Source organism: Prunus avium, chromosome 5 (assembly GCF_965620075.1).
Source record: "Prunus avium chromosome 5, drPruAviu1.hap1.1, whole genome shotgun sequence".
In the NCBI taxonomy this organism is placed as follows: domain Eukaryota; kingdom Viridiplantae; phylum Streptophyta; class Magnoliopsida; order Rosales; family Rosaceae; genus Prunus; species Prunus avium.
In genome coordinates this window covers 20,823,861-20,851,355 of record NC_142288.1, presented here as the reverse complement: position 1 = coordinate 20,851,355, position 27,495 = coordinate 20,823,861, and the positions used below count along the sequence as shown (strand labels likewise).

The 27,495-nt window shown below is 36.6% G+C and overlaps 3 protein-coding genes across 3 annotated transcripts; all 3 read left to right on the top strand.

Moving 5' to 3' along the window:
* The first annotated feature begins 652 nt into the window (after nucleotides 1-652).
* LOC110748136 (Glucose-methanol-choline (GMC) oxidoreductase family protein) lies at nucleotides 653-4,830 on the top strand. The gene is made up of 6 exons (XM_021948168.2): nucleotides 653-1,152; nucleotides 1,715-2,054; nucleotides 2,484-2,785; nucleotides 2,926-3,314; nucleotides 3,691-4,250; nucleotides 4,555-4,830. The coding sequence occupies exons 1-6, from the start codon at nucleotides 1,071-1,073 to the stop codon at nucleotides 4,604-4,606; spliced, it is 1,725 nt and encodes a 574-aa protein (XP_021803860.1). The 5' UTR covers nucleotides 653-1,070; the 3' UTR covers nucleotides 4,607-4,830.
* Nucleotides 4,831-11,160: 6,330 nt separating this feature from the next.
* LOC110747650 (uncharacterized) lies at nucleotides 11,161-13,823 on the top strand. Its single transcript, XM_021947797.2, has one exon. The coding sequence runs from the start codon at nucleotides 11,477-11,479 to the stop codon at nucleotides 13,379-13,381; it is 1,905 nt and encodes a 634-aa protein (XP_021803489.1). The 5' UTR covers nucleotides 11,161-11,476; the 3' UTR covers nucleotides 13,382-13,823.
* Nucleotides 13,824-22,419: 8,596 nt separating this feature from the next.
* HMGS (hydroxymethylglutaryl-CoA synthase / HMG-CoA synthase / 3-hydroxy-3-methylglutaryl coenzyme A synthase) lies at nucleotides 22,420-27,318 on the top strand. The gene is made up of 12 exons (XM_021947807.2): nucleotides 22,420-22,786; nucleotides 23,727-23,833; nucleotides 24,122-24,254; nucleotides 24,697-24,840; nucleotides 25,051-25,209; nucleotides 25,385-25,458; nucleotides 25,560-25,635; nucleotides 25,752-25,807; nucleotides 25,917-26,004; nucleotides 26,101-26,241; nucleotides 26,325-26,474; nucleotides 26,889-27,318. Exons 1-12 carry the CDS (start codon nucleotides 22,724-22,726, stop codon nucleotides 27,105-27,107), a joined length of 1,410 nt encoding a protein of 469 aa, XP_021803499.1. The 5' UTR covers nucleotides 22,420-22,723; the 3' UTR covers nucleotides 27,108-27,318.
* The last annotated feature ends 177 nt before the right edge of the window (nucleotides 27,319-27,495 follow it).

Genomic DNA, 27,495 nt, shown 5'->3' with positions numbered 1-27,495 from the left:
TTTTTCAATTTATGTCAAATTCCTCCAAATTTCATTTAGTTTTGATCATGTGCCCCTCATGTGGAGGTTCACTCGAGCCATATAACAATAAAACACAACTTGGAGCTCTTCCCATTCACTTTAGGCACGATTTTGGGGCTTAGGGTTTCAAAATAATTTACATTTTTGGGTTGAAATTAGGGCAAATTGGATGGAATTTGGGAGAAATTTGACTCGAGTTAACTAAAATACCCAGCTACGTGTGGTCAAAACTTAACAAAATTGAGAGGAATTTTGACAGAAATTGAAATATGTCTTTGAATTGCTTCAAATTGAAAACTACAAGGATAAAATTGACAAAATTGAAAACTACAATGCTCATGTAACTCCTTTAGCTGTTTTATCTTTGGCACTAGCAGTGTTTTGCTTTTGGCCCCTGTTAAATGTAGTTGGCTTTTAACCTTGGGCACCATGCTGTTTCCGTTTGTGGCTGGACCCTCTTGATCTGTAGCTTTCTAGCGTTTTCTTTTGCCGTCTATTGAATGCAACACTTCAGTTCAAAAAGGCCCCAGAATTGAGTCCACCAGCAGTTGTTTGGTGCAATTAAACAAAACCCAACTGCCCTCCTCCCTCCCCGTTTCTACTCTCTCTCTCTCCCCCCCCCCCCCCCCAAAACACTCTACATCTCAGCAAATAGTACATTTCGCTGAAAGCAAGCAGACACTGGTCCAAATTTCTAGCCCAAATTTCAACACCCAGTGTTACCACATTGCTCACATTTTTTTCTCTTTCGAGTTTTTGGGTCTATAAATTGACCGAGCTAATTTCTAGCTCCTATATCACAATCTTGTGCATTTTCTTGAATCTTTTTTTGATCTCCTCCGTTTTCTCTGCACATCATTGGGTTTGTGAGCTTCTTTCAGTACTTACCGCTGCTGAGATCGTTGAGCCCTGAAACTTGTAGTGTATATATATATATAAGGAACTGCTTAAGGTTTGTAGAGCAAAGCAAGCAAGCCCATTTACATAAACACACAAAAGCTCTTTGGGTAGGAGTTGTTTTGAAAGTGGGATATATTACATTATACATAATGGGTTTTGGGTGGTGGAAATTGTTTGGTGCTGCCCTCGTTGGGATTCTCTTCTTTCATGGCTTTTGTGGAGCTGAAAGAGGTATACCAGTTTATTATTTTTATTTCTTATTAATTATTTGTGAATATTGTGAAATTCATTAGTTAATTAAGAGTCTTGTAATTGCATGAAATGAAAGCAATGATCTCTGTGTTTGTGATGACTGTGATAATAGAGATCCATGGATTCTGCAGTTGTTGTTCTACAACAATGAGTCCCTCCCTACCTGATCCATCTGCACATACTGAGCAGAAATAAAAGCGGGTACCTAAAAAAGTTGGCATTAATTGTTTGTGGAATATAATGAGTATAGTTAGTAAAATACAAAACAAGTACAATACATATAATTCGAATATAATACGTGTGCTGTTACAAAATATTCGAGAAAATGTGTACATACTTACGTGTATAAATACAAGAATAATATATTTGCTTTAAAAAAACCTGTATTTTATGAACAGTAAACAAAAATATTTTAAATAAATACACTAGTAAAAAATGATAAAATTGACCCCTAGCTGAGCTAGCTCCACTAGTAAAAGAGCCAAATATGTAACACTATTTTATAAGGTAGGTAAATAATCTTTATTCTCTGTAATTACAGCTCCAGACTTCAGCTTCATGCACAATGCAACCACAGCTCCGGACATATCATACTATGACTACATTATAGTGGGTGGTGGCACTGCCGGCTGCCCCTTGGCCGCCACTCTATCCCAAAACTACAGCGTTTTGCTACTTGAACGAGGCGGCGCACCGTATGGCAACCCCAACATTACTAATTTGTCAGCCTTTGGCCGTGCACTCTCTGACCTCTCCCCCACCTCCCCTTCCCAGCGCTTCATCTCTGAGGACGGTGTCATTAACGCCCGGGCCCGCGTGTTAGGTGGCGGAAGCTGCCTCAATGCCGGTTTTTACTCACGGGCTGCCACTGACTACGCCAGGTATAAATATACGTATAATTTATGATGTCTATGTACATATATGATATTCACTTGTCTTCTTGACACATTGTTTATTGTTATGCCCTTAGTATTAATAGGAAAAGGAAATTAATTGTGTGCTCACACATACTTCATTTAACTAAGATCGATGCCCATTCTTTAATTATGTACCGTAATTCTACTCTAATTTCATAATTCTTACATTTTGTTATTCTGATTATCCTGTATTCTTAAAAAAAGTTACAAAATTTTTGAAAAATAAACTACTAGAATTGGCCAACCAAGACACAATTGGGTACAGATAACATCTCTGATGTGCTCATTGCAAAGACACAAATGGCAAGAAAGTTTATTACAATCTTCAACATTGACATATTCACATGAACTCTAATATAACGAACGATTAAGAATTATGTTTTCCATTTTCAGGGAAGCAGGATGGGATACGCGGTTAGTAAACGAATCATACCAATGGGTGGAGCGGCTCGTGGCGTTTCAGCCACCAATGCAGGCGTGGCAGTCAGCTGTGCGTGATGGTCTGGTGCAAGTCGGGGTGTTGCCCTACAACGGGTTCACTTATGACCATATCTACGGGACCAAAGTTGGAGGGACCATATTTGATCTCGAGGGACATAGACACACTGCCGCAGATTTATTACAGTACGCTAACCCCACAGGACTTACTGTGCTCTTGCATGCCACTGTCCACAAGATCCTCTTTAGAACAAAGGGTTTGTGCCTATTTTCCCTTCTTTTATTTATCATGTTAATTTTCTCCATTTTTAGGAAAATGATAAAGGATACTGCTTACCAAGAACCTCATCATTCCTGCAAATTACGGTTTTAGATTTGTATGTCTAATATTGAACAGGAAAATCAAGGCCGTTGGCCCATGGGGTGGTGTTTAGAGATGCATCAGGGAACAAGCACAGAGCTTACCTCAAGAGTGGGCCTAGAAACGAGATCATTGTATCATCTGGGGCACTTGGGAGCCCACAGCTTCTGATGTTGAGTGGGGTGGGCCCAGCAGAGCACCTCAGGGCCCACAACATCACAGTGGTGGTGGATCAGCCCTTGGTTGGGCAAGGCATGTCTGACAATCCGATGAACGCAATTTTCGTGCCCTCACCCATACCCGTCGAGGTGTCACTCATCCAAGTGGTTGGCATCACCCACTTTGGCAGCTACATTGAAGCTGCCAGTGGTGAAAACTTCGCTGGCTCTTCTGCAACCAGAGACTTTGGAATGTTCTCTCCCAAGGTAATAATATCAATTCTCAATTCAATTGGGCCATGCCAAGCCCAAGTTCTCTCTCATTCATATACAGAAAAATTTGATCAGCACACCCAACTCCTAATTTTTAGTTCCAATTTTACCCCTAGTTGTATTGATTGAAAATAAAATAAAAACTAAATTGTAGTAATGGTCCCTGAATTACACCCATGTTGCATTCTTGTCCTTGAGGTTGGGGTATCCCTGATCAGGTCGCAGACTCCCTTTCTTTTGGATTATATTTTAATTTTCAATAAAAGCATAATTGGATGTTGAGTAGTGTTGATAAGATTTTGGGTGTATTAATAAATAATAATAAAAATTCTTATAGTTGTGGATAATTTTTTTTGCCCATGTTTGGCAGATTGGACAGCTGTCAACAGTGCCACCAAAGCAAAGGACCCCAGAAGCCCTAGCCAAGGCAGTGGAATATATGAACAGTCTTGAAGCCCCAGCCTTCACGGGAGGGTTCATTCTCGAGAAAGTCATGGGCCCAATTTCCACGGGCCATTTGGAGCTCCGAACCCGAAACCCGAACGACAACCCATCAGTCACATTCAACTATTTCAAAGATCCCCTAGACTTGGAGAGATGTATCCAGGGCATTGAGACCATAGAGAAAATAATTGAATCAAAGCCCTTCTCCAAATTCAGATATCTGTCTTTAGCAGCTCTGCTCAACATTACAGCAAACAGCCCAGTTAACTTGTTGCCCAAGCATGCCAATGCCTCAAGGTCTTTGGATCAGTTTTGCAAGGACACTGTGATGACCATATGGCACTACCATGGAGGCTGCCAAGTTGGGAGGGTTGTTGATGATCAGTACAAGGTTCTTGGCATCGATGCTCTTCGTGTTATTGATGGTTCGACGTTTATTTACTCCCCCGGAACCAATCCTCAAGCCACCGTAATGATGCTTGGAAGGTAATTTTAATTTTAATTTTTTTCAGTTCATAATCAGATTAAAACTACTTTTAAACGAAGCATTTCTGCTTGTAAGTGCTTTTTCGAGTAGTGTCGCTTCTATTAGAAGAACATTGAGATTTTTATTAAAAACCTAGAAGCACTTTTAAGTTACGTCATTAGAAGTGCTTTTTGTTGTTAAAAAACGCTTTTAACCATTTAAAAAGTAGTCCCTACTACTTAAGACTCAATCTAATTATGTTATGGAGTTATTATGTTGAGGCCTAATGGATGGTATTTATGTATTATTTTTTTTACGGTGCAGGTACATGGGGAAAAGAATACTGGATGAGAGACTTGCTAGCGATGGATATTGATCAATTGGGTCTTATTACAGCATTGTTTGACTGCATGCAGATCGATTGGGTCTTATTATATATGTATGATTGGCATACCAAAGGGACTTCCCATTTGTCCCCAACATAGTTAGCCATATCTATAATATTGTATATTTCGGTTTTTTTCTTTAAACATACAATTGAAAATTCTGCAACAAAACCAATGAAGATTGGTCAGAGTGGAAGGGGCTTTGGTTGCATAAGCAAGTGGTCTCAGGTTCGAGCCCTTGTGGATGCAGAAAACTTTCTTGGGAGAGGTCCGCGCATATGCGCCCGACAATACCTCGGAGGATTAGGCCTAGGTCATGCCTGGGGATACTTTGAGAAACCCAAAAAAAAAAATGGCAAAAAAAAAAAACCATTGCTTGTATCTAATCAATTCAATATTTAAATAAATAAATAAAATTTCAAGGAAATAACTATTAAAAATAGTAGACCCAAAATAAAACTTAGAGTGCTGCTATACGAATCCTAAAATTAACTGAGTACACCTTACTATCAAATTATTTATTGAATTACAAATTTACCCTAATATAAAATGACCAAAAAGGATATATTGAATTGTGAAACAAAAATAATTTTAATAAATACACCCTACTCACCATATTCAACCGTAATCAAACGCAAATAAACTTTCGTGTTGCTTGGTGCCAGTAAAAGGATTTGTTAGCTTGTTTCAGCAAAGTGAATCATGGGGGTTATCTTGTTTCAAGTACCACCTAATGAGCTATATAGATTTTCTCATCGAATTCCTTCGTTCAAGATTACTAGTGCTTAACAATGATGGCCTTCCATGTCCACCTCAAGAACTGTAACTGTATTTTGGTTTGAAGACTGACGTTGGCTTATTGGGGTCACTTCTTTGATTATGTTTCTCTCTAAATCAATTTGGCCCTCTCTTCTTTTCACTGGTTGGAGTTGTAGCCCCATTTTCTTTCCAATTGTTTATCTTGCCTTTCCATTTTGGTATTTGCTTATCATTAGATGTATCTCCTCATTGGCTTTCTGCCTTTTATGAAATCACATCTACCTTCGACCAAAAATAAAGAAACAAAAGATGATTGGTGATGAAAGATATGGTGTTCCGCTGAAAATAGAAGTAAGATGATGAAGCTTTGAATTGAGGAGCTAGTAAATCTACAGCAACTTATGAAATTAAAGATTTGATGCAAACTCAAAATCTGAAAAGAGGGCACGAATTCATGTAAAAGAGAAATCTTGTTTAGGATTGGTATTAGGGTGTTGTGTGATAGATTGTATTAGGGTGTATCAGGGATATTTTTTGTAGTTAAATAGGGTGTACTTAGTTAATTTTACATTTTGATTAAAATATTAGGGTGTACTTAGATCATATGGTGTACTCATTTAATTTTAGGGTTCGTTTAGCAGTACTCTAAAACTTATTGATTAACTAGTCAATTAGAGATAACATAAGTTATTGGGAATTATATTCTGTCGGATGCTTATATGGATTTTTAAACACCAAGAAAACCCTTTGGGAAAAAGAAAAAACCAGAAAAGAAAATAAATATCGAAAGAATATAACATAGGATATACCTCAATGACCAGGTATTGCTTCAGCCTAACAAACAAAAAAGAAAGCATCTCTTGACGACCCTTCTTTTTCTTCCTCCATCTCCATCTCCAAAACATGAAATAATGGACAGAGAGAGAGAGAGAGAGCCAAACAGAATCTATAAAACATGAGTAAGAAAAAGATTTTTTGAGATAAAAGGAGGCGCACAGAAGTATATCCATGGCATATGCTATTTTTTGTGCCCTTGTTCCATTGCCTGAGCCTGAAAAGCCTGAAAAAGCTTGGAAAGAAGAGGTGTATATAAAGCAGCTTGCACCCTTACTCAGTCAGTCGTCAACTGGTGTAGATTTGTGAAGAAGACAATGAGCGGATTAGTTGTAGGGCTTCTCTCCATTGGCAGGCAATATTATTAATCATGGATTTTGTGTTCTTTTAAGTTATGACCCGCCAAAGGAGAGTTGCCCTTCGACTGCTTCTGCTCAATGTGATTGATCTTCTGACGGTCCAAAGATAGTGTTCCATTCGGAAGGTATGGCTTAGAAAACAGAATCAATATATGTGATTGAATTTTGGGTTTAATTATTAATTTCTTTATCTGAATTTGTTTTGTTTTGTTTTGTTACCTTGGCAATTGCGAGTGAGTGCATGCATGTGTGAGTCGCCTAATTATAGTTTAAAGAACGCAGAAATGCCAACTTTATGTGAACCCTTTATGAATTACACATATGTATCCGTTTGTCCACTAGGCGTCTCTCCACCACCACCAGCTAGTTTTTTTTTGTGTAAAATTGGGATGTTTTCTGCTATCTAATTGCTAGTATAGGAGAGTTTGAACCTAATTAAAGATACTTCTTTTGTGGTGTTCATAGTTTAAGTGGTAGAGAACTTACCCAAACAGACATGACAACGAGAGCTTGATTCTCGCCATTCCCATCCAAAGCTTAATTAGTTTCTTCTCATAATATTGTTATTGTGAAAAATGCCATATATGCATATATCAATTTGCTTGAGTCTTCAAGCAAAATTTATGCCAAAAGAAAGAGTATATGAACACCAAACTTGACGCAGATATATTAACCATTTTAACAGATGCGCGGTGAAAGTCATTTGCTTTAAATTAACATTGTTGAATTTAACGCAAGGAGTTTACCAAACATATGGTTCCTTAAGAAATTGTTCACCGCCGGAGGAGAAAGTGGGACCAAACACAGTAGGAACAATATCATGTCCAAACAGAAACTTTTGCGTGCAAGGCTATAATTTTACCGTTTTGATAACACAAGACTCACAATTCAATTCAAGTGTCTGTTACACTTGGTTCCAGGATTGTCTAAATGAGGACTCTTCTGAGTGTACTATTGCTTGACTCTCTTGTAGTCTCGCCATGTGTGGTACTCTTTCCTCTTCTGGGATTTTGTCCCACTCGAAGAGGTTTTAACGATGCCACTCTATACATGTTTTATCCTTGTAATACTCTGATTTTCTAATGAAATCCATCATCTTCTCAACAAAACAAAACGTGTCTGTTACACTTTCGTAATTTTTTTTCTTGCTTTTTTGTTTGTATATTAATGTATGCCATATAGTTGATTGATGTAAAATATTCTTTTACTTGATTTGGTGTCTAACCATTCTGTGGCTAGATTAATTTATGCAAAGATATTTAAAGAAAACTATATGCCTAAGTATAACCAGTTGGAGAAAGACTCATATTCGATTCGACTCACAAATGTGACAACTATACATATTTGTGGTAAGGTTAATACCTAGTTGTTGGATATATAGCCTGTGATTGAATTATATAACCAGTGTAAAAATAAACTTGTAAATATTATATCGTTTTATTTATCGCAGTCCTGATTGTAATGTGCAAATATATGCACTTAAGAGTAAGCAGATAAATAGAATTGAAGACGTCAGAGAACAGTTTCTTCAGGTTCGATAGCAATTACTGCTGTTTACACAGAATACCTGTGACTCAATCCTGCTGATAATAAACAAAAGCATATAGTTAATTGCATACGTGTTCACACACATACTGATCAAATTCAAGAATGATAGTGGCAGTTTAGAAGTTTTTTTTTTTTTTTTAAAGAAAGAGAATTCATTCATAAAACCAAAGACGTACAAAGAGCGACATGATACAGTGGCATCATTAAAACCTTCCTAGGACAAACCCCAAGGGAGGAAAGAGCACCACACATGTCATGGACTAACAGGAGAGTCCAATTCAGGCCACTTTGGACCATTACAATAAAAGAACAAATCAAAAATGAAAACTAACACAAAGACCTCTGACGAGAACCGCAACTAGAGGCTAACACAGTAGACCCACATAAGAAGACCATAGAAACTCCAAATAGTAAACCCACAGGAGAGGATCACAGAATATCTCAACTGTCAAAAGAAGCCTTCTATGAGCAAAATCATAGTCCTTTGACACCCACACAAACTGCAAGGCATACCATAGCAGAAACCAGGAGAGAACACGAAGGAGGAACACAGAAACAACAGTAAAAGGACCCATGAGAAGCACTACACTTCAACTCAGAACCTGACAAAGAAAACCTCTTATGACCAAGCATAGTTCTTTGGTCAGCACAAAGTAAAGAAGAGCACCATATCCCAACAACTACTACCAGCGTCGCTGCTGCTACCGTCGTTAAAACAGAGATAAAACATCAGCCACCAGGTATCACAACTCTCCCAAGGAGAGACACAATCCAACGTCACTACTGTCGCCTCCGCTAAGACAAAGACAACACCAGTCACCTAGAACATTGCAAAAACAATCAAACAAAACAAATAGACAAACAGACCTAGATCCAAACAGATCTAGACTATCTGGGGAGGGGAAGGGAAGGAGAAGAGGAGATAAGAGGAAGGGAAAAGATGGGAGAAAAAGAAGGGGAGATGAGGTGAGAAAGGGGAAGATGGGCGGAGGGGAGGAGGGGTAGTGGCCACCTCCCCCCCTTAGCTTCCTTGTGGTTGGTTGTTGGCAAGAAGAAAGGAGACTAGAGTGTGGCTAGTAGATTTAGAAGTTTTTCTTCCTTATACCTCACCTTTGAGGCATTTCATCAAACACCTTAATCCTATTTAAGAAAAGCATCAATGATAAGTTGGGCCAAAATAGTTCTTAATGGTTCTTTTGGATCGGAAGTTAGGATGGATAGTTTTATTTTGTAACTAAACAATTAAAAACAATTTCAAACGGTTCTTAATTTCCATTTCACAAACTATTGTACTGAAATTCTCTTTTCTTTTTCGTCTCTAAAAAGAAAAACACACATACAGACGAATAAACTTTGAAATTTATTTATTTTTTCATTTTCATTTTAGGATTTCCTTTTGATTCTTCGAAGTTTCTTCTTTTCACTTTATTGGGGGAGTGTGACTTATTTATAAAGAGGTAAAAAAAAAAATTAAAATTTTGAAGATAAGATGAATGAGAAAATAGGACATTCGATGTCTAGAATAATCACTTTTCAAGCACAAGAAGAAAAACTCATCTACATTATTTGAAAACTTAGTGCCCGTATTAGAAATATGTAATAAGTACGTATATTTGAGGAAAGCCCATTTGCATGCTACAGTGACAGCCAGATTAAGGTTTCTGGGTGTGGTTCGGGTTCAAATACAAAACTCTCAACAAGTCCAATTTTGTCTTTGCCTGGACATTGGCGTCTAAGAGCATCATAGCAGCATGAATTGGATTAATTAGAAATAGGTCATCACATCAGTGTCCTGATTGAGATAACAAATCCAGAAAATAGACGTCTATTTCATCTTATTAGGCAGTTTAATAAGGATGATGATTTAATAACGCATTACACACAACTCCACGCAATGCAATATAAATATGCCTCCCCAACTTTCTATATATCCATCCATCCCCGTCAATCGTACGTCGTCCATTGTTCTTGTTCCTCCCAAAGTTTGACCAGCAAAGCAAATCTACAGATCCATGCCGTGATAAGACTTGTAATCGTTTTTAATTTTTTTCTTAAACAATAAAGTCCTTGTTTAATATATATAGTGTTCTTAAGCAAACTAATCAACTTTGCTAATCCAACCTCAACATCCTCTCCCAAAGTTATCTTATTGTTTTTTCTTCTGAAACTTCGTAAATTCTCAAACGGTAATACTATTAACACTCCCAGTTTAGCTTCTGACACTTCAAGTCGTCGAGTATATTATAACATATAGGCCTTCTCAAATAAATCCAAAAACTAAATACTCGAAGACTTGAGAGTCTTCTATTGATGGGAACAGATGACAATTTGGCATGATGGTGGGAACACTAGAAAATGCATTGCATGGCAGAATTTGGAAAAATATCACTCAATTTAAGAGGTACAACAACGACTAGTAGTAGTGTAGTGTTGTTGGTTACAATGTATTGATAAGCTATTAGGTGGCGGCTCTGACTCAGAATAATTCAAAGCAGCTCCCGGCCTGCGATGCCAGCCACAATCACAAAGCTAATCTTCCCTTGCCCTCTTTTCCTTGTTTGCTTTCGATTTCCAGCATCTCAAAGGACAAAATGTTGATGAATGCCAGGATATCCGTTATCTCTTAGGGAGCCACCACAGCCACTTCATTCTTCGTTAGGAGGGACCCAAACTTTAGGCTCATTATGGAAAGAAAAAAAGAAAAAGGTGTAACCAGATTGTGACGGTCAATCAATTATGCATTTAGTCCAATGATACTTAGGGCTCGTTTGAGATTGATTTTAGATTTTCCAATAATCACTTCTATAGAGAGGCATTTGGTCCTTCTAGAATCACTTCCAAACAAGCCTTTAATTTCTATTTTGTTGAAAATAAATCGTAAGTTTAAATGTTATGAACGATGTCTTATTATATTATTTTATTAGTGGGGGTGAGAAAATTCGAATTTGAAACAATCTTCCAACTTCAAGAAGCGAGCTACAAAGATGTCATGGTCAATTGAATTGCTATTATATTCTTTGAATTTGAGATTCAACCCTACCATCTCAAACCATTTAATTGGAATCTCAACTACCGATATTGCAACTCTATAGGTGATCAAAATAGGTGTGATAAGATAATAGAAAGTCTTACTCTGTCATAAGTTCTAAGCAGCGAAAGTGAAATCAGGAAGACAAGGTCAATTGAGTGCATGCAATGACTTGTCCACTGAATGCCTTCTTAGACAAGGTGTCCACAGCCCACACAATCAGCAAGACTTTTTCCCATTTATACACTGAAAAATACCCAATGAAATGAATGTGAAGAACCCATCAGAAAGCACCAGAAGCAAATAAGGGCCAGGAAGGAAAAAGAGGTAAAATGCTCTCACCTTGCATTAGAGAAGCCCCAGAGACCTGCTTACATGGCTGCTGTCCAGCACCTAATTTTCTTGGCAATCATGGGTCTTCCACCTCCAATCCTTCATCAACTCCCAAGTCTACAGAAACAGTAGTCACCACTTTCAGGTATGACTTCACTCTTGCAACAGCTTCCTCTCTCTGCCCTGACACCCAATTTACCAATCATGAATCCCTCCCTTCACTCCAAGAGTCATATTCTTACTTCATCAAAGCCTACCCACAATTCTCCCAAACTGACCAAGCAGACCACATCAGAGCCCATGAATATTACCATCTCACCCTCTCCAATCATGTGTGTCTTGATTACATTGGCCATGGCCTCTTCTCATACTCTCAGCAACAAACACAATATAATTACCCAACACCTACAATTGCTTCAACATCATCCTCTCCTCCTCCTCCTCAATTGCTTCACTCTCCTGAGCCCATCTTTTTTGACATTTCATACAAGTCAGTAAACTTGCATACCCAGGTTGTCTATGGAGGACAAGAATCAGAGGTGGAGTTTGAAATGAGGAAAAGAATCATGGGTTACATGAATATTTCTGAATGTGATTACACCATGGTCTTCACTGCCAATCAATCATCAGCTTTCAAACTTCTAGCAGACTGTTATCCCTTCCAGCAAAATCCAAGTCTTCTCACTGTTTATGACTACAAGTGTGAGGCAGTGGATGTGATGACAGAGAGCTCCAAGAAAAGGGGAGGGCGGGTCATGTCCGCGGAGTTCTCATGGCCTAATATGAGAATTCAGTCAAGAAAATTGAGGAAACGGATTGGCAATATGAAGAAGACGAGGAAGAAGCAGGGGCTGTTTGTTTTCCCACTTCAGTCAAGGATGACCGGAGCCCGGTATTCGTATATGTGGATGAGCATAGCACAGGAAAATGGGTGGCATGTGTTGCTCGATGCATGTTCATTGGGGCCTAAGGACATGGACACTTTAGGCCTCTCTCTATTTCAGCCTGATTTTCTCATTTGCTCTTTCTTCAAAGTTTTGGGGGAAAACCCATCTGGGTTTGGTTGCTTGTTTGTCAAGAAATCCAGTGCTTCAGTGTTAAAGGATTCAACATTTGCTTCAAGCATAGGAATTGTGAGCCTTGTCCCAGCATCAAAACCATCTGAATACTCAGAGGACTCAATTTCTATGGACATAGAAACTGATAAAAAACAGTCCAAACTTGAAAACTCAAAGTCCCATGAAATTGAAGAAGTCTCCATAAAGCAAAAGGCACTATCACTTTCAGAAATCATGGAACTAGACAGAGATCATTTTGAGTCTAGCCAACCTAAGAGCGCAGAGATCGAATGCAGGGGCTTGGATCATGCAGACTCATTAGGCCTAGTACTCATTAGTAGCAGAGCAAGGTACTTGATCAACTGGCTGGTGAATGCATTGATGAGCCTGCAGCATCCACATTCACAATATGGGCATCAATTGGTCAGAATATATGGACCAAAGATAAAATTCGAACGGGGGCCTAGTCTGGCATTCAATGTGTTTGATTGGAAAGGAGAAAAGATTGATCCATTGATCGTTCAGAAGCTCGCTGATCGAAACAATATTTCTCTGAGTAATGGCATTTTGAATCACATTGGGTTCTCAGACAAGCATGAGGAAGAGAGGGAAACAAAGTTGGAGACATGTGCAAGTGATCAAGTGGAAGGAAGCAATGTGGTAAACAAGAGAAAAGATGAACGCCATTCTGGGATTAGTGTGGTTACTGCTGCATTGGGGTTTTTGACAAACTTTGAAGATATTTACAGGCTCTGGGCATTTGTTTCAAGGTTTTCGGATGCAGATTTTGTGGAGAAGGAGAGATGGAGATACATGGCTCTCAATCAAAGGACTGTTGAGATTTAAAGTAAACTTTACTTAATTCTTTTGTTCATTTATGTGACGAGGAGTGGTAGACAATGTGACATGTCCGGTTATTAAACGACTAATAGTTTGACAACATAATACATCAGATTGTTTAGCGAGATGGCAAGAGAAGATCGCTCGTGGTGTCGGGGCTAGCTATGTAAAGCACAACCTGAACTCAAATCGAATTCAATTGTTAGGAATCAAATGATGAAGCTGGGAAAACTAGAAGAGCTCCACATGTTCTGGGCTTTGCAACAAGTACTCTATTGATTTGTGGGTATAGCACTGAAATGGGTCGGGCCATATTTCTATTTGGGTTGGATTTAGGAAAAGTTACTTGGCCTGGGCCGAGTGTAGGCTTACGCTCAATTTTTCAAGATATTGGGTCTCAAGAAAAAGATTTTCCAAGTAAATAAATTTATCATTTTTGGGTCAAGCATGAGAAAACACGTCGACACTTCAGAAACCCATATTTAATTCCTGAATTTACACATGACTTTTTCACCATAAATTTATTTTTGACTTTTAAGATTTTTTTTTTCTGGACGAAAATAAATAAAAGACTTTTAAGACTAATCATCATGAAATGATGTGAACCTTTACCCCCTCACCTAATCTTAGGAAAACGACGTTCAAGAAATAATTAAAAATTAAAAAGAAAATATTAGGAAAAGGACGATTCATATAAATAAATAAATAAATAAATATTTATGTTAACTTGTGATACATAAAATCTTTTGCTAACCAAGGTGGTTGGTGTGAGTGGTTCGGCACTCTCATTCCTTAAGAGAGGTCAGGGGTTCGATCCCTGCTCTCGTACGGAGTCACTACTTTGGCCAACACTTTACCCCTTACAGGCCGACTCGGTGTAAGTGGGGATTAGTCTGGGTTGTGGTTAAGGCTTAAAGGTGCCACCCATAATTGGGGCCTATCCAGGACCACCTCATGGTTCAGACCAAAAAAAAAAAAAAAAAAAAATCTTTTGCTCCCAATATTTATAGTGGGGCTCATGAATTGTATACTCTTACACTCCAGAATGAATCATGATATTTGATGCACCAAAGGGAATAGCCAACTCACTGCCGTTGAATTAATTTTTTTTTACGTTCACAAATATACGATATGTGTGACGATTAGAATCTTTGTTTCTAATTATAAACTTGTGGTTGAGTTTAAATTTTTTTGTATTCGTTTTCATCTTCAATCATGTCCAATCATATTAGGGCTAAACTCCAACAATCTCCAATCATAATGGGGCTAAACTCAAATTTTTACCCTCTAAAATACAACAATTTATGTATTTTCAAGACTCAAACTGTTTTTTTCTCTAACCTTGCAGATTCAAATGAATCTGCAACTTTATTAAATTGTTTAAGAATGGTCAACCCTTAATTAATTTTTTTTTGTGATTAATTTTTATTAATATTATTTTTGTTTAAAACTTAATGATTTAATTTTCAAAAACATTTTAACCTAAAAAATTGAAATTTCATAAACATGGTATTTTTTTCACTTAAAGTTAAAAATTAAGCTGGAAAACGATTAAAACATTGGTTTAATAAAAATATTTGCAGCATTGGTTCAAAAAGCAAAAAAAGAACAAGTTGTTCAAAGGGAGCCGTTGGATTCCAACGTCCCTTTGATGTGAGCCTTCCACATGTTGGAATGAAGGAGAAGAGTGGCGAACAAAAATCTTTCACGTGGGACCTGCTCTGCATTTGGCCTTCATTATTGGCATGTTGGGCTTTACAAAAATTACCAGTCCATGTAATATCCAAAACAAAAATTACCAATCCATGCAATATCCAGATTGAAATTCTACCCAAGATATTGCTTGGCCCAAATTTCCACCTCGCCAAATACATGGATGATGGAATTTGACCTCAAATGTCAAAATTTCATTTTCCAACCAGGGACTCTCTCTCTCTCTCTTTCTCTCTCTCTCTCATTAGATGTTAACATGTTGATTGAAGATGTGATAAAGGCCTAGTTTCTTATTTACAATTGATGACATTTTTTGGATTTTGATTAGATAATTAACTATTTAAGTATGTTTTTATCTACATGTACTAGCATTTTGAGGGGCAAGGCTCATTTTGTCTATGGTGTTGTTTTTTTGTTTTGTCTTTAATAAAATTCACTGATACCTTCGAGTTTTCAATACATTTGTACGTAAAGAAAATTTAGCCCATACTATTTTCAAATCCTGAGTCCGTTCTTGTTTCTAACCCCATGGTTGAAGATGGTTTTATGGTCGCCAAGTTTCACCTATACCTATAATTCGGGTGGCATTAGTCTAACTTTCCAAGAAAAAGAAAACAAAAGGGCAGTCATTTGTGACGTCTACAACATGTATTAGTAATTTCATCACAATTACTTATGCTTCGTAAGGCATTTGCTCAGTCGTGGAGAGCATGCATGCTTTGACTTGGAAACCAAATTTCAGTATGGGTTAGGTGGCTATAAACAAAAAATAATAACAGTAATTACACATAGTTTTCCACAAAATATGTTTCTAATTTAATTTATATAACTTTCAGGAGTGACGACAGATCTGGCATAGATAGTCGTTTCCAAATGGCCTTATACTATGAAATTTACATATTTAAATAATTAGATATATGTCGAAATTTGTTTTGGTATGCCATATGCAATATTATGCATTTGTTTTTGTCGTGTTTCCAATTGTTTACTAAGCTAAGAACCCAAAATCACATGTAGGGCAATTGAAACACTTTATTTTTTTAAGTTTCTTTTAATTATTTCTAAAAACTTTAAATAATTGAGCAACCGTCCGATTATTATGTATAAACCCACTAAGATACACACTGGTTAATAAAGTATTCAAATGTACTTTTAATCTTTTCTGGGGTGTGTTGTGTGTGATTATCTTCATATCAATTTAACTTCTTGTTGCGCTTAGTTACTGGATAAAATTTACCCATACTTGATACCATAATTGCTTAGTAGCTTTGTTTTTTTTATTATCAATAATTACTATCGATTATTCTAAAAAATATATATATACATCTAAAATCGTTTTTAAATTATTATCACAAATATCATATTACCATATCACTATAAACTCCTAACTACGAACCAAATTAAAGTAAATTAATGACAGACTAATTAAGAAAAAGGAAGCAGTCCAACTAGATGATTAATTAGTGTTAAAGTCAGCTACACTCACTGAGTCGTGACCAGCCTCCATTGTTTACCCTTCAAGCATGATATGATATCACACTGATGAAGTCAAAGCATCTCAAACGTGCACGTTTTCAAGTTTTATTCTTTAAGCCTAACCTGCCTGATATCAGACCCAATACTTGAAGATTTTTTTATTATCTAATTCATCGAGATTGCACCTTACTCATTGCCTTCACCTTGGATTAAAAAACAATTAATTTGGTGACTTTAGCGATCAATCTGTTCTCAAATTTTGCTCAAGGGCCAAACACATTGTCTTGACTATCTACTCTTAACTTATATATTGTTACAATAGAAAGCTTGCAAGGTGGACTTTTAGCAAGCTCTCTCTCTCTCTCGTGTTTTACCAACCAAATCATTAAAGCCAGCCGTTTTAGTTTTGCGTCAAAGTCGTCACTGTATGTGAACCAGTCCCAGACTCTCAGCAGCAGCAGTATCACTCTGACTAAGTTTCTTATTGATTTCCTCCTACCTACCAACTTAGACAGAAACCTTTTTTTTGGATCCTTGTGGAAGGAAGATGTCCATTTCTTTGTTTCACTTGATCAACTTTGGCATGCTTGATTAATTATAATCACCAAACCAATATTGGTTTTCTATGATCTAATTAAACAAGGTTGAAATCGAGCATCCGAATGATTCTTTTGTTTCAATATTTAACAGGCGTACATGTTAAACAAGAAAAATTATATCATGTAAGTTTAAAAGATTATTGAGTTTGTGACTTCATGAGAGAAAAAAAAAATGGCGGTAATTTGTATTATCAATGAAGAATTTCGTTAAACAAGATCGTAAATGATTGTAAATCGTTGATTTGTGTGAGATTCGTTATAAGACTCACATCATTTAATTCCTTTACTTGTCCCTATCGAGCAAAAAAGATTTTTTATTTGCCCAAACTTTCCGTTTTACATGTGAACTCGACTTAATTGATGTTAAGAAAGCCTATTATATACACGGAAATTGATGGGTATATGCCAAGTAACAAAATGCAAAAGATGGAATAGTGCATAATTATTTATTCAATCAAATTTAGAGGTTTTAATAAAGAAAAAACAAAAGCATCTATCCATCTGTTTATAGGTATATTATTGCAGACAATGGGGTCTCATTTCTCATGGAAGCACTTATATATATGTGATTGTCAGTCCACCATATACGACCACAAGCATTGGAAGACTTTTGACCAAAACATAAAATAAAAAAACTTGGTGCGTTGGTAAATTGGTAATGGTTAAGATGATGAACTAATATGATGGGTTTTTATGATAAATATATATTGATGAATTTGAGCAAATTATGGTATAAACTCTTCCAAGCTATGAAATTACAAACTAACATTGAAACATTAGTATTTGGAGAATGCTAGCAACCTTCTCTTTTACATCTTCTCTCTTTTTGTCATGACATATGTCACTTTATTTACACTTAAAACAATGTCATTAATAATCAAATAAGTTAGTTTTTGTTTTTCAAATTTACCCTTATTTGGAGGTTAGAGAGAGACCAAAAATCTTGGATTTTTTTTTCTCATTGCACAAATGTGAGAGAGAGAGAGAGAGAGAGAGAGAGAGTGTGAGATGTTGGGCTGTGTCGTGACTCGTGGGTGGGGCAGGGTGGCTTGGGATCGGGCTGTGAAAACTCAAAGGATTTTTGACCTTTTAGTTTCTATCAAGGGCATATATGAAAATTCAATTTAATATTTTTTTTAAAATTAAAAATATTGTTTTGAGTGAGAAAGAAGTGCCACATTTTCTTAGGAAAAGGGAGAAGGTTAGAGAGAAAGTTGCTAGCATTCTCCTTACTATTTTTCATATCAAAATAACGAATCTCGAGTCCCTGCATTTAGCATCCGTGCATTTACACGCATTTAAAGGGATGTTAACCATTAGATTGACCCAATGAATTTTAACAAGCCCACATCTCAGCATGTTTTTACACCTTATGTGTATCTAATACCTTTGAAATATAATTAAAAGTACAAAATAATAGTCTCAGCCCCCAACCCAACCCCTACTCGGCCGAACCCTAAACCACTCCAACCGGTTGCTGCTATCCATGGCCACCACCTCTCTCTACGCCATATATAGTCATATCGTAGTATTTAACATGGAATTATTATCTCAACAGCAAGCAAGTAGTTCAAAAATTAAACTGCAATTGAAAGTCCTAAAGGTGCTAGTGAAGGTGTGTGTGAGAGAGAAGAAAAGAGAGTGAGAAGTAGCGGCAATTGGCAGGCAGTATAGGGGGTTGGGTTAGGGAGGAAGGTGGTTGATGTTTGATGGGAGTTTTTAATTTTAAAGATATACATATAATAAGGTGCAAATGGTGAATTTTGGTATAATACAATTATGATGATGTGGACTTATTAAAATTCATTAGATCAATTTAATGGTTAACATCTCTTTAAATGCGTGTAAATGTACGAATGCTAAATGTAGAGACTCGGGATCCCAAAATAGCCTTGTTGAATCTTTTTTTTTCTGGAAAAAGAGTTTTTGTGATAAGTCCCTAACAATATTCAAACACTAGCTTATTGAATATTATTTTTTAAAATATAAATTATAATTTAAATTATAAAATATGAGAGTTTCTCTCACACATACTATTAAGATATAAGATATGATGAGGGACTTTCAATTAATAATGCACGTATGTAGTGTCTTTATTTGTTCGATATAATTATTTAACAACTTTTAATTTTTTTTAAAAGCCTGTTTTATTTATAAATTGTTTATATTGTGTTGAATAATAAAAACGTGGTACGACAGCGGGTCACTTATCTGCACACCCACGTGCTCTGATGCCCAGTCCAACTACTATGGGGACGGCCCCACCCGATAATTAATCGCTTTTTTACTCATCCAACGGTGGATTATTAGCCAGGACCCAAGGAGGACGTACAAATTGGCACTAAGTCACTGTCCCGCGGTTGCAAAAGCCAAGTAAATCACATCATGATTCCCACGAATTAGGAACTACTTTATTTGGAATTTAAAAAGAAAAGAAAAAAATAGAACAAGAATTCACATATTGAATTTATAAACTTCGAAGATTTATATAAAACTTTACAAACCACCTGAAAAAGAAAAATTAGGGAACCAAATGGAAGGTTGGGTCAGATGATCATGGCCTAACGTTGCCAAAGCATCTGCTACAGAGTTTGCTTCCCGATAAACATGCCGAAATTGAAGAACTAGATATCTTGATAAAGAGAAAGTATACTCCAAAAGATGATGGAAGTGGAACAAAATATTATAATAATTTTTAGAATTAAGTAATAAGGCAAATGAGTTTTATTGTTATATAAATAAATAAAAGAGCAAGTTGAAATTGAAAAATTCCTCCTCTTGCACGTTATAAATTTACTAGCCTCTTCGCATGCGCTTCAGCGCCTGTGAGAGGTTTTTTTTAAAAAAATTTTATTTTATTTTAGAATTAAAAAAGATAATGGGTAGTTGTGTTCCATAACAATATGATTTTTCTTTTAATTTTAATATTTTAAATATGAAAAAGTGTGAATTTACCATATTAACCTCATTTAATTAATAATTTCAATTCTTAATGTTTGCATTAACCAAGGATATTTTTGAAAATTTTACCATTTTCTATCTTTTGCTTTATATATAAAAATAAAACAGATCATTTTATTGTATCATCTATTTTATGATTATAAATAGTCAAATTTGGTTGTCTAACCAAACACTAGTGTTTATTGCACAAAAATCGCAGTAGGCCAAGCCCAAAGATATTATATTTGGTATGTGGACAACCAACAAGATCATCGGCGGAGACCCCATTCAGATTTAATAATGTAAATGAATCACAACTTTGTGGGGACCACCATACCATGTAATGATGTATTTGATTGGAATTTAGGATTATTAATTTATGATGACACAAATCGCCCAAAAGAGTTTAATTCCTTGTGCAAATAGTGCATGTTTTGGGAGGAATCACAATCCGACGGTCCAGGGAATCCAGCGCGGTAGTTGAGACTTGAGGGTGTCTCTGTCTACAGTCGGAGGTGTCAGGCACAAAAAAGTTTGGCTGGCCACATGTGAGTCAATGAAAATATCAAATAAATCTTCGAGTCAATGAAAATATCAAATAAATCTTCACACAAAAAATCAAAAACACTAAAGGACACAAGGGTAATTTTGTCCACCAAACCCTTCCTACAGTGTAATGAATACTAGAGGTTGTGATACCATGATTGGTGACGTGGAAGCCCAGGTGTCCAATGGGACGAGTTGGTGACATGGAAGTCCAGGTGTATAATGGGTCTAGTTGGCACAAACAACTCAATTGATAAAGAATTTGACTTTTTTAAAATTTTAATAGATTAATAAATAGTGGGCTATATTTAAAACAACTCATTTATATAGGCTTGATTTTTTTTTTCTCCAAAAACTTCACTGTGCTACAGCCCACCTAAGTCATTGGAGTAGTTGTGCCAGTGCATTCAGGTACAATGTCTCCATTGTCATTGGTTCCAAAATGTTTGAATGTGAATTGCATTGTCTCCCTATATCTTATGTGCACTCAATTTTCCATAAACCACAAAACCAACTTAAAGAGGGAGAAGAATTTCCATGCACTTGGGATGTCAGCAGTTGACAGTATCTCGAACCAATCAGACGCTACATGTATTTTAAATTTCTCACGTAACACTGAATGATTGATTTAAGATACTATTAACATGACATTAAAAGTATGGTATATAGATGTTTTTCTCCAAAATATATGGAAGGAAAAGGAAGAGGAAAAGAGAGGGAGGCAACTTAATGGGCTCAAAATTGGGTGTCATCCCGTAGGTGTGTGAAGTAGTGGCCTAATTTTTTAATGATAAACTTCAGTATGGTCTTCAATTTGTGAAAAAAGGGATTTATTAATCAAGGAAAGAAGAGAGGTTATTTTCATAATTACAAATAGAGAATAAAACTATGAAAAAGTCATTACACATGTTAAGTTTTGAGAAAAATTATGATAATACGCTTTGAGTTAAAGGAATGAGTACATATGCATTGCAAACACGTATCACCCATTGGTATTTAATGTGCTTTTATGGAGCCTCCATTGGGTTGAGGCTAGGTCATGACATTGACAACTATTAAGCAACAACTATTTTTGGGGACCCTTGGAGTCCTATAATATTAACAATGTTGGAACATTTCTTCCCCCAACTTGTTACTTCTTCCCATTATTCTCAACTTTGGCTATATTTAGAAGTTACAGTTGTCTTTTTAAAAAAGGAAAAATGTTGAAGTTGAAAATAAGTTGGAAGAAAGTTACAAAAGATTGGTGATAGTCTAGCGGCTTTCCTGGCAGGACACTTAATTTCGTTGGCAGAGGTAAATTCTCTAATTTGCTCGAGTTAAAAAATTCTTTGCAGCTCGTTTCAATTTGTTAAAAGAAAAATAAAGAAAAATTGATAAGAAATTTGTAACTCAAGTGCTTGGTGAGATTCCTAGCTACGTTGATGCTACCTTTGATGATGATTTATTAAGAGTTTCTAAAACTCGTACAGTTTCTGTCATTTAATTTTTATGTGTTTAGGGGTTAATCCCCCATTTTTTTTTTTAAAAAAAGTGATTATCTGCATATGAGTTACTTTGTATTTTTTTGAAAAGAAAAAAGAAAAAAAAGCCATTTGGGGTGAGAAATGATTTGAGGAGGCCTTGTGAATTAACAAAATCAAAAATCACCGTGGGATGCCGTTTGTCATCGTGACATAGGGGCAAGGGGAGTAAATTTAACAAAAGTTGGCGGTCAAAGATAGAAGGCGCCCTCCATCTCATCAAATGTGCACGAAGCTCACGAAGTCTGCATTTTGGCAACTCTGAAGAGAGAGGGAGCGAGAGAGCGAGGTCTCTTCCCTATATATACCCAGCGAAGCCTCCCAAACGTAAAGCACCTCCACTCCTCCACACATCTCTCTCTCTCTCTCTCTGCGAATTCCTTGGATTCTGTGCAGGACTCCCATTTCTCTCTCTCGTTCTCTTCCTAACCTCAGCTTGACCAACAGCTAGAGACAGCGGACGGCATTTTGGGATCTCTCAGATATTTTGGTGAGGGATTTCATTTGAAGTGACTCGCGAGGAAGAAGAAGAAGAAGCACCAGAGAAAGAAATGGCCAAGAACGTTGGAATTCTCGCCGCCGACATCTACTTCCCTCCTACCTGTATTCAGCAGGTGACGATCCCTCGCACACTCTATATTTTCGTTTTTTTTTTCAATTTTTATTTTTTCAAAATTTTCAATTTTTATATATATATATTTTATTTGTGGAATTTCTGTTTTCGTTGCTTGGAGAAGTGAGAAAATCAGGAAATGGAAATAAAAAATCGTTTTGGATTTGTTATTCGCTTGTTTTTGTTGATCAGGAAAAGAGAGAGAGAGAGAGAGAGAGAGAGAGAGAGAGAGAGAGAGAGAGAGAGAGAGAAAAGAGCTCAGCTGGTTAAGTAGTTGTTTTATTTGTTTTGAAAAAAAGAAAAAACGATTCTGAGCTACTAGAAAATTTGATGATCTTCTTAGAGTTAATTTCGAAGTATTCTGGACCCGTTTTTCTTTTTCTGTTAACGTGTGAAGTATTATCATTAGACATTTTGATCTGGAATTGGAGGACAAAAATTACACTCTGTTTAAATTCTTCTTTTCATTTAATAACTTAACTGTATGTTGATGATCTGCGTAATGTTTTTTAGCTTTGTTTGTTGTACATTTGTGTGCTCTGATTGGAAACAGAGGCTACTTTGTAGACTATCTAATTCTACTAATTTCTGAACCAAAGGAAAATATATATACTAATGAATTTGCTCATGCATTAACTAACAAAGAAAAAGAAAAGGTCTAGATATGTCCATGCTTTTTCTGGAAAAAAAAAAAAAAAAAACTTCAAGTGAGAGATTTTTCTTTCTGGGTTTGAATTTCCAGAAATTATTTGAACATTTTATAGTATCTCAGTTGCCAACATACGCAAACACAAGGAGCAGTAGGGTGTTAGAAGCTTATCTTACTCCAAGCTACAATTCCCTGCAGTGCTTATATTGATATGTGCATCATGAAGTCTTGTAAACCAAACTAGTTAGATTTCCATCAACTAATCAACTTTTTAATTCTTTATGAAAAATAGGAAGCCTTGGAGGCTCACGATGGTGCAAGCAAAGGAAAGTACACTATCGGACTTGGACAAGATTGCATGGCGTTTTGTTCAGAGGTGGAAGATGTCATCTCCATGAGGTACTAGTTCTACATCCAATCATCAATATTTTTGTAACTTAACACATTGTATTACTCCCCTCATTGCCATTTCATTTAGTATTAATTAGAAGGTTTTAAGAGCACACCGATACGAAAACTGTCTGACTTCAACCATGGAAAGCTGATGATTCAAAGTGAAAACCTGCATTAACAATGGGAACCTTCTAACCCAGTTTGGACATGATGATCATAATTGCTATCAATTCCTTTCCGGGGAGCATCTTGTTGAGACTCTATACTCATTAACTTTTGGGTTTGAATTTTCAGTTTGACAGTGGTTACCTCCCTTCTTGAGAAATATGGGATTGATCCAAAACAAATTGGTCGGCTGGAAGTAGGCAGCGAAACTGTCATAGACAAAAGCAAATCTATTAAGACCTTCCTGATGACAATTTTTGAGGTATTGTCCTTGTGATTTTAGATACATTTTGTCTTGATTCTGTTTTTCTGTGGATGGAGTATGATGAGTGAAAAGTTAAATATGTTAGAGGACTAGAATGTCAGATGAGGTACAAGTGATAAACATTATTCAAACAGTTAACGTTGGCTCAAAATATGTCAACCCTTTTAGTATATGGAAACTGAGATTAGAAGGCAAAAATTGGTTTTATCAAGTGGTGAAAGGCATAGTTGGCCAAAACAACTTACAACTAGCTTGGGTGGATTTTGGCTCCTGGTTCAAAACGCAATGCTTGTTTTTCACCACCTTTTAGGTTTACCTGTATGTTCTGTCATTATTCTGCTTTTAATAAGAGTTTTGTTTGGTATGCTATTTTATGCCTTATCTGGAGCTGATGTCCATGAAATTTTTTGACACGTTCTTTCTCATGTTAAACATGCAGAAACATGGAAATACTGACATTGAAGGTGTCGACTCAACTAATGCATGCTATGGGGGAACTGCAGCTTTATTCAACTGTGTGAATTGGGTGGAGAGTAGCTCGTGGGATGGACGCTATGGGCTTGTCGTGTGCACTGACAGTGCGGTATGAACATTTACATTACCTTGGGCTAATGTCAATAACAGCAAATACTTCTGAATCAGAGATGCAATTCTGTTTTCTTAATTTTGATAGTCAAACTCGTGTTGTATGTGCAATACAAATCAAGATACTGATTCACTTCAACATCAGAGTTAGACAGCCATTTATGTCAGTTTTTATTCTATTTATCTTATTGGAGGTGTTATCTATCAGGTCTATGCCGAAGGACCGGCCCGACCAACTGGTGGAGCAGCTGCTATTGCTTTGCTGATTGGACCTGATGCTCCTATTGCTTTTGAAAGCAAAATTAGGGGAAGTCATATGGCTCATGTCTATGATTTTTACAAGCCCGACCTTGCTAGTGAATATCCGGTAATCCTTGCTACTATTTTTGACATATACATGAGTCATATGTTGCTTTTTTATTTTATTTTTCCTGATTGTTTCTTAGGATCCAAATTGAGTTAGGGCTAGCAATATTTAAATTTGAGCGATGCCTTACTTTTCTTTTTATCACTATATAATCATAAAATTTTCATATTTGCAGGTTGTTGATGGAAAACTTTCTCAAACATGTTATCTGAAGGCTCTCGATTCTTGCTACAAGGAATTGTGTAAAAAGTGAGTTCCTATTAAATACTGAATTGATTCTAATTTGTTTCATTGTGTTTTCTATTATTTGTCCCTATGTAATTGTCTAATTGTTTTCTTGCCTCCTATAGGTATGAGAAATTGGAAGGCAAACAATTTTCTCTGGCTGATGCTGAGTATTTCGTATTTCATTCTCCTTATAACAAGGTATAGTTTCTTAGGACTTCAGATATTGCAACTGATCCCTCTTTCTGGTTTACAATTGAAATCTTGAATGTTTTCTTTTCCATTAAAAAAATAATTTTTTCCATGACTTATTGCAGCTTGTACAAAAAAGCTTTGCCCGTTTGGTATTCAATGACTCCGAGAGGAATGCCAGGTTTCTTGTTTTTCCTTGATCTCTTTAAAAATCACAATGCCTTACTTCTGGAAATTTATTCTTAATGTATGTTTGCTTGGTGATTTATTTCATTTCCTTCCATACGCAGCTCCATTGATGAGGCCGCTAAAGAAAAGCTGGCCCCATTTGCGAGCCTACCTGGTGATGAGAGCTACCAAAGCCGGGATCTTGAAAAGGTATAGTTAAAACCTTCTTATAGAGCTACCAAACTAACTGCTAGCATAGTTTTTAAATTCTTGCTGATGATCTTTATTTCATATATTTAAATACAGGTATCCCAGCAAGTTGCAAAGCCCCTATATGATGCTAAGGTGCAACCAACAACTTTGGTACCAAAGCAAGTTGGGAACATGTACACTGCATCTCTTTATGCGGCATTTGTATCGCTCCTCCATAATAAGCACAGCTCATTGGTAAGTGCCCTAAATTTCTTATCCAAAAGGCTCGACTTCTTCACCTGAAAATATATGGTCTCATAAATTGTATTTGATAACAGGATGGCAAGCGGGTGATACTCTTCTCTTATGGAAGTGGCTCAACTGCTACTATGTTCTCATTGCGCCTCAATGCCGGTCAACATCCCTTTAGCTTGGAGAACATTGCAGCAGTGTTGAATGTTGGAGAAAAGTTGAAGTCAAGACATGAGGTACTTGTTTCTTCATCCCTTTTCCATAAGCATAGTTTCATGACATATCATTCAGAGACGAACAAACTTGTTTGCTCTCAAATAAATGCTTGCCTCCTTAAATCATAATCCGGATTTACAGTGTGATTCCAACAAATTATACAACTTGCTACTTCGGTTTTGAAATTGCTATATTAAAATTTAAAATCCTTGGGAACACGGAGATCATTTTTCCGTTGCCCTGAACCTTTAGCTTGCTTCATCACCTTGCCTGGGTATAAGTGGTAATATCGTAGTGGAGGTAAAATCAGGGTTGAAGATAGGTGCATGTCATGATGATGCAATGCATAATACCACTGGGGCTTCGCGCAAATTCATCACATGAAAGTCACTGTGGGATGCAATTTATTTATTCTACATGTGTCTTTGATGCAGTTCCCGCCCGAGAAGTTTGTTGAAGTTATGAAGATCATGGAGCACAGGTATGGTGGCAAAGACTTTGTGACAAACCAGGACATTAGCCTTCTACTTCCAGGCACATACTATCTTACTGAAGTTGACTCTAAGTACCGTAGATTCTATGCCAAGAAGGAAGGAGGCTGTACTGCCGCCGTCACCTCCAATGAGAATGGAGTGGTTGCCAACGGTCACTGATGAACATATCCAAGTCTGTAAATGCCAAGAAGTAGGCATTTATGTTATTAGATGTCAGTTGTAACTCGTAAAGCAGAACATCTTACATCTCCGGCTTCCATTAAGTTTGTATGTTAAAAGCAAATAGTTTGTTTCGCAGCAAGTATTGACAGGTTAAAATTGTTATTTTTTTTCTTTTTGATAATAAATTGTTCAATAAAAATTAGTTTCACGATTGTTAAAAACCAAGAAAGTGTTGTGAGCAAACTGAGCATCTTCATCCCCCATCACCCATGATTATCAGATTGTACCAGAGTAAAGTCATTGACATAAGCCCATCTCTGAAAAGGGAGAGGGCTGACACCGACTCTGATGAAAAGTATACTATTTCATTATGATTACGAGTTAT